General features: G+C 37.5%; 1 protein-coding gene across 26 annotated transcripts in view; it reads right to left on the bottom strand.

Moving 5' to 3' along the window:
* TRIP12 (thyroid hormone receptor interactor 12) overlaps nt 1-17707 on the bottom strand; it is a 156871-nt gene that overhangs the window by 104509 nt on the left and 34655 nt on the right. For all 26 annotated transcript variants that reach the window (XM_061387190.1, XM_061387179.1, XM_061387165.1 and 23 more), the window contains one exon: nt 7744-7890. In XM_061387190.1, coding sequence (XP_061243174.1) covers nt 7744-7841 — 98 coding nt within the window. In that variant the 5' untranslated portion in view covers nt 7842-7890. Of the gene's footprint in view, nt 1-7743; nt 7891-17707 lie in introns of those variants that run through there.

Consider the following 17707-nt stretch of genomic DNA (forward strand, 5'->3'; position numbering starts at 1 on the left):
TAGATGTTTAACAGGTCTGATAGCTAACAGGTGCTGTTTACAAATATTCCACTTTCTTTCCAGGCAGACGGTAGGATAATACCTGGAAATTACATGCTGCCATGTAACTTGCTCTGGTCAAGGGAACATGGGTGGAAATGGATCACTTGAGGGAAGCCTTGGACAGTCAGAAAGCAATTCAACAATACTGGATGCTTGGGGCTAATGCACTGGGACGACCCAAAGGGATGGTATGGGGAGGGAGGAGGGAGGAGGGTTCAGGATGGGGAGCACATGTATACCTGTGATGGATTCATTCTGATATTTGGCAAAACTAATACAATTATGTAAAGTTTAAAAATAAAATAAAATTTAAAAAAAAAAAAAAAAAGAAAGCAATTCAGCACTTTCTCTTGCCACCAGAGCAGTGATACCCAAATACCTGAAAGTGTGGACATGGAGCAGAGCCTGCAAGCAACCCAGGATGAACAAATCTAACAGCTAGATGATATACTAATGTTTAGGAGCTGTTTGTTGCCACAGCATAATCCCTGTAGCATACCCATTTAAACTGGGCCCTATTTTAACTCTGCCTTCACTCCAAGCAATCACCTTTTGATGACCATGTCCATAAAAGAAAGTGACACTTCTGCACCTACAAATGCCAAGGAAGTAAATCTCCTTATTTCAACACTAGTCTTTGTTGAACACCTACTACTTGTGAACAAAGTACCAAGAAGAACAGAAAAGAACTAAAATCTACTCTGGAAGTAACTAATGACTCTACTTTTGAAATACAGACAAACGTGGCTGACGTGTACCCTATGTTTTACAAGTGCTTCCTCAGCCTTCAAAGCCCACATCCATAAGGCCATTACTAGAAATATTTCTCTGACTTCAATAATCACCTACATGCCAATATCCCTTACTGAGCTGGAAACTGCTTGTGACAAAGGCTATTCTACTCTCATTTTTATAACTAAGGCAGGACTTGTTAAAACTCTAAAGCCAAAAAAGAAAAAGAGGCTTTATTAAAATAAGGCATGCATATCTCCACAATCAAAACAGTTAAAGAATCAAGCCTAGAGAAAAGATTCAACATAGATCTGAAAAACTAAGGAATGGAAACTAGTCAGAACTTGAACCACACATACTCTAATACATTTGCTTTTCTCTGCCCATCTTCTTCCATAAATAAGGCAGGAGACGTGCAGCTGGCAACTTTAAATCCACACCTGTTCTTTGCAACCAGAAGGCAAACACTTGACAGAATGATGAGAAAATGCACTTTTTTTCCTGATGGTGGTAAGTAAATTGGAGGGCAAAAGATTTATGTGAAATAAGTTGACTATAAAAAACTCACTTTGACCAAGCAATTTCATTCCTTGGAACCTATTCCTTGAGAGATACCAAAATTGCAAACATCTAAAAAGCAAGAGAGTTCCAGAAAAACATCTATTTCTGCGCTATTGACTATGCCAAAGCCTTTGACTGTGTGGATCACAATAAACTGTGGAAAATTCCGAAAGAGATAGGAATACCAGACCACCTGACCTGCCTCTTGAGAAATTTGTATGCAGGTCAGGAAGCAACAGTTAGAACTGGACATGGACCAACAGACTGGTTCCAAATAGGAAAAGGAGTACGTCAAGGCTGTATATTGTCACCCTGCTTGTTTAACTTATATGCAGAGTACATCATGAGAAACTCTGGACTGGAAGAGGCACAAGCTGGAATCAAGACTGCTGGGAGAAATATCAATAACCTCAGATATGCAGATGACACCACCCTTATGGCAGAAAGTGAAGGGGAACTAAAAAGCCTCTTGATGAAAGTGAAAGAGGAGAGTGAAAAAGTAGGCTTAAAGCTCAACAGTCAGAAGAAGATCATGGCATCCGGTCCCATCACTTCATGGGAAATAGATGGGGAAACAGTGGCTGACTTTATTTTTCTGGGCTCCAAAATCACTGAAGATGGTGACTGCAGCCATGAAATTAAAAGACGCTTACTCCTTGGAAGGAAAGTTATGACCAACCTAGATAGCATATTCAAAAGCAGAGACATTACTTTGCCAACAAAGGTCTGTCTAGTCAAGGCTATGGTTTTTCCTATGGTCATGTATGGATGTGAGAGTTGGACTGTGAAGAAGGCTGAGTGCCGAAGAATTGATGCTTTTGAACTGTGGTGTTGGAGAAGACTCTTGAGAGTCCCTTGGACTGCAAGGAGATCCAACCAGTCCATTCTGAAGGAGATCAGCCCTGGGATTTCTTTGGAAGGAATGATGCTAAAGCTGAAACTCCAGTACTTTGGCCACCTCATGTGAAGAGTTGACTCATTGGAAAAGACTCTGATGCTGGGAGGGATTGGGGGCAGGAGGAGAAGGGGACCACAGAGGATGAGATGGCTGGATGGCATCACTGACTCGATGGACGTGAGTGTGGGTGAACTCCGGGAGTTGGTGATGGACAGGGAGGGCTGGCGTGCTGCAATTCATGGGGTGGCAAAGAGTCAGACACCACTGAGTGACTGAACTGAACTGAACTGAACTGAAGCACAAGCAAAAACTTTTCCCACTGCAATTATCTAACTATCCAAAAAAGGAAAATTAATAGTGGAAAATACTGCACACTGAGTCAGCAAATCATGTGACCATTTGTAAACAAATGCCAAAAATCATAATGATAAGAGGAAATGTTCATGTTGGGATATTGAGTGGAAACAATAGTAGGATCTAAAAGTATTTACAATGTAATCAGCTACATGCTAAATGGTGCTTTAAAGACAGGGAATTCCCTAGAGGTCCAGTGGTTAAGACTCCTCGCTTCTATTGCAGGGGGCACAGGTTCAATAACTGATCATGGAACTAAGATTCCCCCCACCAAAATAAAGACAGATAAAAATCAAAACAGACTTAATCTCTGGATGATATTTATTTTCTTTTTTGTGTTTTTCTGTATCCCAACCCTTTGAAATAATTTTTTTAAGCAAAATATTAATACAAATCTATATCTTTCTATAAAATTAACCCTGGCTTTAAAAACTCCCTGCTTTGCAATGTTAACAGAAAACAATAACCTCTAGATCTCATAATATATTACTCAGTAATAAATAACTAGTAAAACCCTGCAGACAAATTTTGTAATGGGAGTGCGAAGGTGGAGTGGATTGGATTCAGGCATTTTTTCACACCATTAAAAAAAAAAAACACCGACAGAACGGAGAAGAAAATTTTATTCTGGGAGAAAGCAAAGGAAGAAAAGAAACAAACAGTTGATATACCTGACTACCTAAATTTAAAATCTACCATAAATTAGTACTAGAACAAGTAATAAAAAATACTAGCCCATCTCTGTAGATTGATTCCCTTTTCATAAAGGGTTCTAATAAAAGAACAAACATCCTCAAAATTAAAAGAGAAAAGGGACACTAAAACAACTCACAAAATATATAAAAATGCCCAATATGTGGGGAAGACCTTCAACTCTATGGTAACCAAAGAACAGTAACTTTAACCAAAGGAATCCCTTTTCCCCACAAACTTATACTAAAAATGCTGTGCTGTTTGACCAGGATTTGAAGAACTAGGCATTCTCACGAAGTGTTAGGAGTATAAATTGGTTTAATCAAAACAAGAAAAAAAAAAAACCAAAGTGATTCGATCTTTCTGAAAGACAATTTAGTATTCTGTTAAAAAAGTCTTCAGGGACTTCCCTGGTGGTCCAGTGGTTAAGACTCTGTGCTTTCAATGCAGGGAACATGGGCTCAATCCCTGGTAGGGGAACTAAGATCCCACATGCCATGCAGCACCAAAAAAAAAAAAAAGTCTTCAAATTAATTCATATCCTTGGGTCCTATGAACCTATTGCAGGAATCTGACTCAATAAAATCAGAATCATACTCAAATGTGATAGGCATGGGAGTAATGTATTTTACAGACAAAAAATGAGGGATAATTCAAATCATGGAGTAGAAACAGAGTAGAAATATGAACCACCATTATGTCTGGGTAGAAGGATTAAATTTATCTTAATTCTTTAATTCTCCCGAAGCATCCAATTTTCTGTTCTCATCATTCTGTGTTTTTATAACAAAGTCAAACAAACCTTCACTACAGCAACCTTAACTGAGGTTGCTATAAAACTGAATTCAATCCTACCACTGACATTTGAGAAAAACAAAAAAAATGCTAAAGAAAATGTTAATGAATGGCCAAGAGGGAGGGAGAGCCTGCTAGCAGTGGGAAGGCTAGGTAATATCTCTCAGAGCAAGCCCACACACAAGCAGAAGAGGTGAAGGATTTCCTGAAGAAGGAAGAGAACACACAGAGAGGAACAGATCAATGGTAGCCCAACAAATTATGGAAGAAGGGAGAAGAGAAAAACAACAGAAGAGGGGAAAGATATCTAGTTTCATTAGGAACAGAGATGAAGAATGGGTGAAAAACAACAGAGGGAATAATCAAGAGAAAATAAATATATCCCAAAGATCCAAGTTTATTTTACCTTATGGATGAACTAGACCTTTTCTTCTTAAGGCAAAAAAAAGGTAAGTGACCTGATTTGGGAAAAAGACAAAGTGGTCACAGAAATGAAGCTACACAAAAAAGGACACGTTCACCCAAGTTGGGAAGGAAACAGAGCAAATCAAAAAATGAATGAATTAAATTCTAGGAGGGAAAAAACTTAAATTCTAAACTGAAAGAGTTAAATAATCTTCAATTGTAAGTACTTCATGCCCTCCTCTAAGTCTTTCATCATCTGGATCAAGTGGTTTGTGCAGTAAGAACAGCTGGCATAAAAAAGGAATCGGACTGGAGAGTGAAGCAGTCAGGAATCAAGCCTTGTCTGTACACAGCAGCTGTGTAAAGCTGAGCAAGCATTTATAAAACAGGGACTACATATTTACTAGCACACAGCTTCTGTGAGTCTCAAAGTGAAAGAATATGTAGATCTGCTGGAGTAGATGCTGTTATTATTGCCACTATTTCAATCACTGGACCACTGTGAATACATCCACAAGACCAAAGCCACTGTGTTTTGGAAACAAAAGTCACAATAGTAGTAGTATTTTACTTAGGAAAGGTAGGCAACAGGAATCAGGTTAAAAGAATGGAAAATACAGTTACAACTGCTCTCTCCCAATTAATGCCAATCCTCTCACTCCCCAACATCCCTGGAGAGGTTTCTCAGAAGTTACATAATTGGGTACTACAGCACACTCCATTGGGGCTTCACAAGTCAGTCTGGGGTTTGAGGTCCCTTCCAGTCCAGACAATCTATCACAAACAAAAGTATCAACCTTGCTAAAATGGCAAAATGAGATTCCAATGTGCAAATATATTCTCATTTGCATTATTAACCAAAATGATAAGACTTTTTGGCGGAAGTTCCAAATTCCTACGTACTAATCATAATTATACTTCTCCCCATAAAAACAGGAAACACCTGAACAATCAATATTACTAAATTATGGTATTAACCACACAACTAGACATGAAGACTTTAAAAGTCATGTTTTTAAAAAATTTTTAAAGACAGGAAAACAACACATATGATACTAGACTTCAAAAAAGTGAATATGCCCTCTTTTGTGACTATTTTTTGCCAGGAAATGTTTCTTGAAGACATAAAAGTTGAAATCGTGAGAGATGAAATGAGGCTGCATTACTGAAAGGGAGGAAGGATTCAAGTCTTAAAAAACTCTTAATTACACCTTGCTTTATGTATTTTGGCATGTTTCTGCCTTACCAAAGAAACTTAAATTTCATTATTTTCCATCAATTGAGCATGCATCATTGGCTTAAAGTACATAAACTTTAGGGAAAGATCCATTCTACACATCTAATTGAATTCAATCTTGAGCACAACTTAGCTATTAAAGCCAATGCATCTTAATCAACTAGAATTAACTGTGTCTATTTGTTTTCCACTCACATTTTTAAATACATAATACAAGAGATATTTAAATAATTTTCCCTATTACTGACGTGCAGAAAAGATAATGGTGCTGAAACATCACTGGATTTACAAGTAATATACTGTGTGACAGTGCAAAATGTTTGTCAATCATATCAAGAGCCTAAGCATAACCTGAGGATTAATATGTATGCATGCACATCTAGTATGGCTCAGCGGGTAAAGAATCCGTCTGCGATGCAGGAGACACAGGAGATGTAGCTTCAATCCCTAGGGTGGGGAAGATCCCCCTGGAGAAGTAAATGGCAACCACTCCAGTATTCTTGCCTGGGAAATATTACAAACAGAGGAGCCTGGTAAGCTATGGTCCAGGGGCTCAAAAAAGCTGGACACAAATGAACCACCTAGCACAAGCCCATGCACGTGCACGCACATGGAGGAATGGGTCAATGTTAGCAGTGATTCTAAGTGGACTGTGAAAATATGATGTTTTTCTTTATACTTCCCTGTATTTTCCAAGTTCTCTAAAATATGTAACATTTTTGTAATGGGGGGTGTTATTTTCTAATCAGCAGCATAAATAAAGTATGCTGCTTTAAATGTAAAAAAAGCAAAAAATTTAGAACAAAACTCTGTACTAAGCACTGTTCTAAAAGTTTAACATACTATACTACTGAAATTAACTAGTAACCCTGTAAAATAAGTATCCTCACTGTATGGACTAAAACAAACAAAAAAAAAAATTGAGGTTTTCTGAAGGATATATAACAAAGGACACACAGCTATTTCACAAGAGACAAAAATTACACACAAACTGTCCTAGCCCAATGTCCAAATGTTCAACCACTAAAATGGCCTGACATGAGCAAGATATACTTCAATTTCTTCTTTACATTTGACATTTACCTTTTATAAATATGTAAAATATTTATAAATTATATATAAATTTTATATATATTTTACTAGGCAATATACTGGAGAAGGAAATAGCAACTCACTCCAGCACTATTGCCTGGGAAATTCCATGGATTCTGATGGGCTACTGTCCACGGGGTCACTAAGAGTTGGACATGACTTAGTGACTAAACAAGACAATATATACATGATAATGCCTCAAAATGTTGCATAAGGTAATCTTTTTAGAGTTTAGCCACAATCTACTTTAATCTATGATGAGTCCATGCACTGGAAAAGTAGGCCCAAGCAAATCTGAGTATGTTATGCATAAAATGAGAGTACTTAGCTAAATGAGACATGGAATTCAACATTCAGCAGAATGTATCTGATTCTTCATATTACCTCCTATACAACGACTCCAGCTAAAAAAGACCAACTCAACATCAAACACTGAGAATGGATGTGCTAACAGACAACCTCACCAGCCTGTCAGCATCCATGTGTTGTCAAAAAATAAGATGGGGAAAAAACTCAAAAGCTAGGTAACAAAACTCAAGATCTTAAAACAAACGAAGGTTCCTTTCAAATAAGGTAAATAAACCAAGTCACTACACACATGAAGGAAGGGATCACAAATGGCTGAAAGGTATGTTGTAGCCTGTGTATAAGACAGTGAGGAGAAAGAAGGGGCCAACAAAACAGGATGTGCCACATGTTGACAACCCAGAGATTCAAGTTTTGATAATGACTGAGAACTATTTTTTGAGCCTGGGGGTGGGTGTAGGGATGATTAAATAATCGCTCTGAATTCCAGGTTTCTGCTACCTAGCTCAAAAATTAGAAAAGAAATTCCCATTTACAGTGAACCATTTAAGCTCTGGTCCATATAGTGAGGTTTTAAAAAAACTTTCTTCAATCTCAGTTTCTTTTCAAATTACCATTAAATACATACCTTCCTCCTATCGAGTCGTCTTGTGGTTGGGCCCCGGCAGTGTTCCTCTGTGAACGTCGCAGTGACCCCCCTGGATTGTTATTAGGCCGGTTGGACATTGGCACCTCTCTCTTGAAGGGACATACCCTTTCTAGACACTACCATTCACTAAAAGGGAAAAAAGAGAGAAAAAAAAAAAACGTCAACTATATATGATACAACATCAAAAATGAGGGAACCATAAAAGAGGAAACTCTATATAATACAGTTTGATCAGACAGCCTTCACCAACGCTGCACTATCTTAACCTCTGAAGTCTGCCCGATTAATGTGTCATAAAGTGTTGCTCAGTCATGTCCGATTCTTTGTGACCCCATGAACTGTAGCCCACCAGGCTCCTCTGCCCATGGGGATTTTCCAGGCAAGAATACTGGAGTGGGTTGACAATACTGGAGTGGGTCCCCAGGGGATCTTTCCAACCCAGGGATCGAATCCAGGTCTCTCCACATTGCAGAGTCTTTACCATCTGAGCCACCAGGGAAGCCCCATAAACTGTCAGGATTGTATCAAATTCAAGGCATTAGGTCCAGAACCCAGCAGATAAAATCTACTTGTATTTCTCATGGAATGACCAAGAAATTCCCAATTCAAAAAAAACAAAAAAAACAAAAAAACAGAGCACAAGTAGAAATCTTTGTTTCCACATTTCTAGTAAAAGAAAGGGGCATTGCATCTAAAGTCATAACACCTTGGCTGAAGTCGTGTCACAGAACAGGTTTTAAAGGAGTCTGCCTTTGTACAATCCACAACCTCTAGCCTCAGATTCCCCAGCCACAGAATAGAAACAATATATGCCATGGGTACTTCACAGTACTGCTGTGGCCAAATGAAACCACGAATACAAAGGAAATGGCAAAGTTGTAATATCTTAATGGAGAAACCAGGAAAAAGCAGCTTAAGTACAGTAAACTGAGAAATGGCCCCAGATCACCTGGATTTCAGCATCAGCTGTGCTGGCTCTGACTCCAGTCAAGAAACTTGCTCTCTAAATTTGTTTACCTCTTCTGCAAAATCAGTTATCATCTACCTCATGGAGATGCTAGCAATAAGAAATTTGTGAACATAGTAAGTGTAATAACAATTTAGTTCAAAACAGAGTTCTTAATTTGTTTCAACTTTTTATCTTTCTATAAGAAACTAATGCACAGGGGAAAAGGCTGATACTCAAAGAAAATAAGTTTAGCTGATAAAATAGGTCAAAGTTACTACAGAGACAGAAAAAACTGCAATTTTTATAAGTCAAATCTGACACTATTTTTAAGTCTAGTCAAATTCCAAGTACAGTTCTTTAGTTAACTTCTATTTATTGGGGAGGGAACAGAAGGACTAATCATATGACATTACAAGCGTTGTGCCAAAAGGAAAATAATCATAACTCAATCTATTGCTGGATTTTAAGAGATTTCCATCCACTGTAACAGCAAAGTGGGTTTTCTTTTGAGTCACATACTGACCCAATTCAGTAGAAAACGGCTATCTCTATCACACATTACTACACCACCAATTAATATACTAAATAAACTTTAGTCAGAAGGTTCAAATTACTAATAGAATTACTCTCAATTTTATCAAGAAAAAAAGACAAAATACTATGCAAACATTAAAAAAGAAAGAGGAAAGTTCAATTTACATGAACTGATGGAAAGGTCTCTCCCAGATATGCTACAGGAAAAACAGTATAATTTCCATCTATGTGTACACATAAATTTAGAAGGTTTGCATATGTAAGTTTATGTATTATTTACACATTAAAAATTGGTAGAAATAAATTCATAAAACAGACATTGTTAATTTAACCCCTCCCCTCCGGCCTTATCACCAGTTTCACTTTCCATGGTTTCAGTTACCTACCTGATCAGCCATGGTACAAAAATATTGAATTAAAAATTAGTTTTCAATTTTCTTTTTTTTTTTTTTTTGGCGGGGGGGAGAGTTTCATCCTTTATTTTTAAGAAGTCTGTATATTATAAATACAATACAAACAGTTGTATCATTGAGTACAGAGTTCATGTTGCAAACATTAAAGCATGTTCATCACATATCTGATGATATAAAATCAAAACTGCTTTTAAAAGCTTGTCTTTCACTGTTTCTATCATGAAAATCATGTCATTACGTTTCAGTGACACACTACTGTTTAAAGGTTCCTTTTAAGTAAAAATAGAACCCAATAATTTTTAACCAAAAGTGTATCCTATAATCCTGTTTGCTGTAGGCTAAGACATGGCATTTAGACATGAAATATGTCTAAAACCTTGAAGAATACAATAGAAATAGGCTAATTAAACTTTTCAGTTACAATTTTCAAAGTAAAGTTTTCAATTCCAAATAGCTGGTGAAACCACATGCCATCCATGTCTGTCCCACTCAGAACGTGAATCATCCCTCTATCTACTGCGTCCATTATATATATGCTCCCCAGCCATTAGTATAAGAAAAACACACAGGATATACAGAACTCTACTATCTATGGCTTCAGGAATCTACTGAAGATCTTGAAACGTATCCCCCTGAAGATGGTACTGACTGACTTTGAGAAAGAGGACTGGGTCTGAGATGAAAGGAGTAACTGTTATCTATTCTTTGAAAGCAATAAGGTAGGTCATTTGATTACAAACGTTGGGCTCTTGTGTCAAACTGCCTCTGACTGAGTTCAGATCTTAACTCCAGTATCAACAAAATGTATGACCTTGTATGGTTTTCCCTGGTGGCTCAAATAGTAAACAATCTGCTGCAATGCAGGAGACTGCCTGCAATGCAGAAGACCTAGGTTTGATCCCTGAGTCCAGAAGATCCCTTAGAGAAGAAAATGGCAACCCATTTCAGTATTTTTGCTGGGACAATCCCATGGACAGAGGAGCCTGGCAGGCTGCATGCAGTCCATGGGGGGTCACAAGAGTCGGACACAAATTAGCAACTAAACCACCATCATCACAAACTAAATAAAAGACCCATCCTATTTCAGAATTCATCCAGGAAGTTTTACCACTTCAAAGGCCATCTCGCCTGGACCCCCAACAGTGTGGACACAAGAGAACAGCATGATACTGTTTCTTTCACTTTGAAAAGCAAAGAAAACTATTACTCAAGAGGTTTAGGATATCTTACCTGCCCACTTTTGGCTATTAAATGCCTACTGTATGTTATGGGGCGTTAAGTGATTCAAATGAATATAGAAGTCATACTGGTTAATTTAACCTATAGGTAGTAAAGTAACCTTAATGATGCTCCCAAAACCTTCAGAGTTTGTCAATCAGCACCAGGCGATTCACTGATACTTCTTGAAATTTAAGAGAGGAAAAGTGGCAAGACGACATTTATCAAAGTGCTACCTGCTTTTAAAGCATAAACTGCTCTTTAAGTAAGGAGGCCAGGCTCTGTAAAACTTTGGAGTTTGAATTGCCCAAAAGTAAATATAAGAGTAACATATAATACACATAGGATCTCCCCCTCTGCCAGCTATCAACAAATTCAGAGACAGAAGGGACCCTTGGGGGTCATCAAGTTCAAAGCTTTACATTATAGACAATTCCAAATGAAGAACGTTCAAGTCATCTGATGAGGAACTAGTCCTCTGAACCCTGATATGCAGGCAACCTATCCCCTCTATAGAGTTCACCTGAAATTCTCAACTCTTTGGCTCCAGACATGAGCCCAAAAATCAGCATGCAATACTTTCCTTCTTGCTATGTGAGTATTCTGTGCTGTCTTCACCAATTAGTATACCTACCATATTTTATTAATTAAATTTTTAAAAACAAAGTTAGATTTACACTAATAAAAACATTGCTGAAAATTGTTTTGACAAACTGAAATGAAAACAAACTCAAAGATTCCATCTTAATAGGCATCTCATAATGCAGAAGCTAGAAGGTTTAAGTCCAGTCTACTAATAACTCTTTCAAGTACTGAAATACATGAGTCTTCTAACCATGGATTATATGCCTTCATTTCAGTGGAAATAATCACCAACATTTTCCACATGAAACCTTTGACATTAATTCCTAAAGCACTGAAATCAAAGAGATGGCATATATGACTTTGATTTTAATAGAAAAAGCGTAAAAACACTGATATGTTCAAGATTGAAAGCAAACTCATAGAACAGTAGATGGTTACCAGAAGCAGGGTATAGGGGGTGGGCCAAATGGGTAAAGGAGTCAAAAGACACAAACTTCAGCTGTCAAGGAAGTTTTATTATTATAGGAATTTAATGTACAGCATGATAATTAAGTTAATACTACTGTACTGCATATTTGAAAGTTGCTAAGAAAGTAGATTTTGGAAAAAATTCTGTATATATGGTGATGGATGTTAACTATACTTTGTAATCATTCTGCAATATATAAAAATATCAAATCATTATGCTGTGTATCGGAAACTAATATGATGATGGATGCTAATTATACCTCAATTAAAAAAAAAAAAACTTGCCCTGCAAACAAACTCATAACTTTGTTCACAGCTCTAAGCATCAACAAATTTACCCACTGTATAGATTAAATGGCATATGAATTTTATGTGAAAATGTATTTACCTCTTCAGGCAAACAGAATTTCTTCAGGAAAAAAAGAACTGTATTATTAATCTATATTTTAAAATTCATTCTCAAAGTTTCATAAGGACATTCTTTCAATAAACCTTCAACTGTAAACATTCTGGAAATTGTTTTCCTTTAATTTCACAATTCAAAATCACAGAAGATAGGTTAAGGCTAGGGGAAAAAATTAATTAAAGTTATAGTTAACTTGGTATATGGAAGATATGGTACTTCTTCCTAGTCAAATGGCCAAAAGTATGAAGGAAAATAAAAGTTAGCATTTGTGCAAAATTTTTATCACATGAAGGAAGCTGGATAGACTGGGGAATATATCTCCAATTTAGTGACCAAGAGCAGTCATGTACAGCCCCAAACCAAGCTAATACGTTTACCTATGTAACCACTATCATCTATTGACAGGCAACTCTTAAACACTGAAGAAAACTTCTATTATTTTCACAGTAAAGATAACACTTTTCTAAGAATCTAATATCCCACAGAGCATTTGTAGCAAGTTAGCAGATTTCAGAATTGACACTTAAAGGGAATTTTTTATTTATCCAACGTGTTTCCCCTCCCCAATCCTCAATTTCTTATGCTTTCATTTAGATATTGTCCTCCAAAGAGACATTTGGCTTCAGATTATAAAACTGGGGTTTAATAGCAACAGTAATTAACACAATTTCCACAGCACTTTATTCATTTGTTTATCTTAATAAACAAGATTTAAATGTGCCAATAAGTCTTATTAACCGTGTTGCTTATTATTCCTACTTTACAAATAAGGAAACTGCAGCATTACAAAATTAAGTTGCCTGCATTCAACAAGTATTAGCATCTGGACATGCAGGCTGCAAGGAACAACATCCAGAATTGTGGAGGTAAACAACTGCAAACATCAGATCAAAAAGGATATGACTCACTACTATCTTAGGAAAAAGGACAGTAAGTTAAACGTACCAAGGGCAGTATTAAACAACTCTACAGTAAAATGGAATGGAAGCCACCCTAGCTTTTAACAGAAGTCACTCTGGCTTAAGCAGGAACAACAGCGTCAAAATCTTTAAAATGGGAATGAATATCCTTTAAGCTTCCCTAAAAGCAATGGATTCAGAGGTGCTGAGATACAGAGGCAAATAAAACAATCTGTGCTCACAAAGAGCTTATTACTGCTCTATATCCCCCTACTCAACTATCCTACAGAAAGGCCGAGGCTCAAATCCTAGCTCTGCGACTTAATAAGACATACAATACCTGACCTTCATCTCTGTTTCCTTCACCATTAAACTACAGAGATAATACTATTAGCTTAGGGTTTAGGAAAAGAACAATTATAAGGCTCTTGGAACAGCGCCTGACACGTACAGCAGCCATTTAATGGGTGCCTAAAAGTACAATAAATGACTGGTGAATCTGGGGGAAAAGGAGGGGATTCACGAAGTCCAATATCTTGAATAAGAAAAGAATTAAAAAGAAAAAAAGAAAAGAATTAGGAAAAAAGAAGTAGAGAAGGAAAAATAACCCCTGAAATTCTATAAAACCATTTAGAACTGTTTATATTTCACTCTGATTCAGGAAGGAGGTAATAAAAAAAAATTAATACATATAGCATAGTATAGTTACAAGTCAAATGTTAAACTCTTAGTAGTTTTATCTGAGAACAGTGCAATGTGGCTTATGAATCTTTAATGAACTAAACATTTGTTTAGCAAGCTAAACACTGGTTTCCATTAAGGAAGACAGAAATGTATTTTCTTTCTTCCAGTTAATCAGAAAAGTTCTGTTAAGAAATAAGAGCCACTGACTACAGGGAAAAGAGTAGGTTATTTGCAAATGGGGTCTGTTAAGCATTTAATTCAATTTAGGGGCATTTGAAACCATTCTAATGTCATGTTGAAATACTGTGCAACACGTAAAAATAGTATTTCCAAATTATATTTTTTCTAACTCTAGAAAGTAACATTTACTGATAAAAATACAGATTTGAAAGTGAACACAGAAATATAAATGATTATGGGTAATGTTTATTTTGTGTTTACCATGTCTCAGGCAAAGTACCTCTCCAGTTAATTTTCACAACCCTACAAAATTGGTACAGACTGGAAATAAACTTCTTTCAGAGAAACTGTGGCACACAGTACACTGTAATCAACATAAGGCTACAAAGCTAACAGGTAACAAGGCCAGCAAACATGGGTTTGATCTAAACTCCGGGCTCCTATGACTATACTCTGTGCCTGAACAATACCTTTTCTTAAAATTCGAAATATTAAGAGAACATGACATTCCAAGCTAGGGGAATACCTAGAGACTACTAATCCTTATATTTCTATAAGATAACCAGTTTAATGGAACAAACCTTAAATGAATAATTATCATGAAACATGCTAAATGGTATGAGAAGCAGTATAAAGGTAATATTGCAAACAAAAAGGGTTAACTTAAATTTGCCCTCAGCAGGTTGTAAAGGTCCAATTTAGAAGGTTAGAGCTTAACAATGAAATATGAGAAAGAGAAATTAAGGAAACAATTCCACTTGCCATCATATCAAAAAGAATCAAGTACCAAGAATAAACTCTACCTAAGGAGACTTCCCCAGGTGGTGCTAGTGGTAAAGAACCTGCCTGCCAATGCAGGTTAGACCTAAGACTCGCCAGTTCGATCCCTGGGTCAGGAAGATTCCCTGGAGAAGGGAATGGCAATCCACTCCAGTATTCTTGCCTGGAGAATCCCATGGACAGAGGAGCCTGGTAGGCTACAGTTCATTGGGTCGCACAAAGCTGGACATGACTGAAGCAATTTAGCACAGCATGGCACTGCAAGGAGACAAAAGAGGGCTTCTCCCATGGCTCAGTGGTAAAGAATCCACCTGCCCATGCAGGAGACAGGTTCGATCCCTGGGTCGGGAAGATCCCCTGGAAAAGGAAAAGCCAACCCAGTCCAGTACTCTTGCCAGGAAAATCCCATGCACAGAGGAGCCTAGTAGACTACAGTCCATGGAGTCTCAAAGAGTCAGACACAACTTAGTAACTAACCAACAACAACAGGAGGTAGAAGACCTGTACTCTGAAAACTCTTAAGACGCTGATGAAAGAAAGAAAGACAACACCAACAGATGGAAAGATATATTATCTTCTTGGATTGGAAGAAATTGATTTTGCTAAAATGACCATACTACCCAAGGCAATCCACATATTCAATGCAATCCCTATCAAATTATGAAGGGCACTTTTCACAGAACTAGAACCAAAAAAAATTTGTTTTAAATTTGTATGGAATCACTAAAGATCCCAAAGAGCCAAAGCAATCTTGGGAAAGAGAGCTGGCAGCGCCAGGCTCCTTGACTTAAGACTACACTACAAAGCTAGTCATCAAAACAGTCTGGTATTGGCACAAAAACAGACATACAGATCAATGAGACAGGACAGAAAGGCCAGAAATAAATCCATGCACCCATGGTCAATTAAGCAATGACAGAGGAGGTAAGAATATACAATGGAGAAAAGATAACCGCTTCAATAAGGGATGCTGCAAACACGATGGCCACATGTAAAAGACTGAAATTAAGAGCATTCTCTTAACACCATATACAAAAATAGACTCAAAATGGATTAAAGACCAGAACCTGAGACCAGATACTATAATACTCCTAGAGGAAAATATAGGTAGAATATTCTATGACATAAATTGTAGCAAAACTCTTTTGGATCCATTTCCTAGAGTAATTGAGTTGCAAAGAGTCTGACATGACTGAGTGATTGAACCACCACCACTACCTAGAGTAATGGGAACAAAAGCAAAAATAATTAACAGGACCTAGTTAAACTTAAGAAGTTTTTGCACAGCAAAGGTAACCATAAACAAAAAGAAAACCTACAGACTAGGAGAAAATATTTGCAAACAATGAGATCGACAAGGAATTAATTCCCAAATATGCAAATAGCTCATGTGGTTTAATATAAAAATAAATAAATAGGCAGAAGACCTATACAGACATTTCTCCAAAGACATGCAAGTGGCCAACAGGCACGTGAAAAGATGTTCAATACTGCAACTCAGAGAACTGCAAATCACAACCTCACTGAAGTATGACCTCAGACCAGTCAGAATGGCCATCACTGACAAGTCTACAGATAATAAATGCTAGAGAGGGAGGGTGTGGAGAAAAACGAATCCTCCTACCCTGCTGGTGGGAATGCAAAATGGCACAGTCACTATGGAGAACAGTATGGAAGTTCCTTAAATTAAAAACAAGCATTACCATATGATCTTGCAATCCCACTCCTGGACATCTATCCAGAGAAAATTGTAATTCAAAAGGATACATATTCCAATAGTTATAGCAGCACTATTTACAATATCTAAGACATGGAAGCAATTTAAATGTCCATGGATAAGGAAGGTGTGACCAAAAAAAAAAGAGGTAGCACTTATCTATAACATGGAGTATTACTCAGCCAGAAAAAAGAATGAAGTGATACTACTCATAGCACCATGAATGGGTATAGAGATTATGAGATTAAGTAAATCAGACTGAAAAAGATAAGCATCATCTAATATAACTCATATATGGGATCTAAAAAACGATACAGATGAACCTATTTGCAAAACAGAAATAAACTCACAGACATAGAAAAAAACTTAAAGTTCCTAATGGCAACAGCAGGAGAGTGGCCGGGGAGGACAGATTTGCAATCTGGGATTATCAGATATATACTGCTGCTGCTAAGTCACTTCAGTTGTGTCCAACTCTGTGCGACCCCATGGACTGCAGCCTACCAGGCTTCTCCATCCATGGGATTTTCAAGGCAAGAGTACTGGAGTGGGTTGCCATTGCCTTCTCCGAGATACACACTACAATACATAAAATAGATTAACAACAAGAACCTATTCTATAGCACAAGGAACTATATTCACTATCTTGTAATAACCTATAATGGAAAAGAATCTGAAAAAATATACGTGTGTACAATGGAATCACGTTCAATTCAGTCTCGCAGTCGTGTCCAACTCTTTGCGACACCATGAATCACAGCACGCCAGGCCTCCCTGTCCATCACCAACTCCCGGAGTTTACCCAAACTCATGTCCATCAAGTCGGTGCTGCCATCCAGCCATCTCATCCTCTGTCGTCCCCTTCTCCTCCTGCCCCCAATCCTTCCCAGCATCAAGGTCTTTTCCAATGAGTCAACTCTTCACATGAGGTGGCCAAAGTACTGGAGTTTCAGTTTCAACATCAGTCCTTCCAGTGAACACCCAGGACTGGTCTCCTTTAGGATTGACTGGTTGGATCCCCTTGCAGTCCAAGGGACTCTCAAGAGTCTTCTCCAGCACCACAGTTCAAAAGCATCAATGCTTCAGCGCTCAGCTTTCCTCACATCCATA

The sequence above is a fragment of the Bos javanicus genome, chromosome 2 (assembly GCF_032452875.1).
Source record: "Bos javanicus breed banteng chromosome 2, ARS-OSU_banteng_1.0, whole genome shotgun sequence".
Lineage (NCBI taxonomy): Eukaryota > Metazoa > Chordata > Mammalia > Artiodactyla > Bovidae > Bos > Bos javanicus.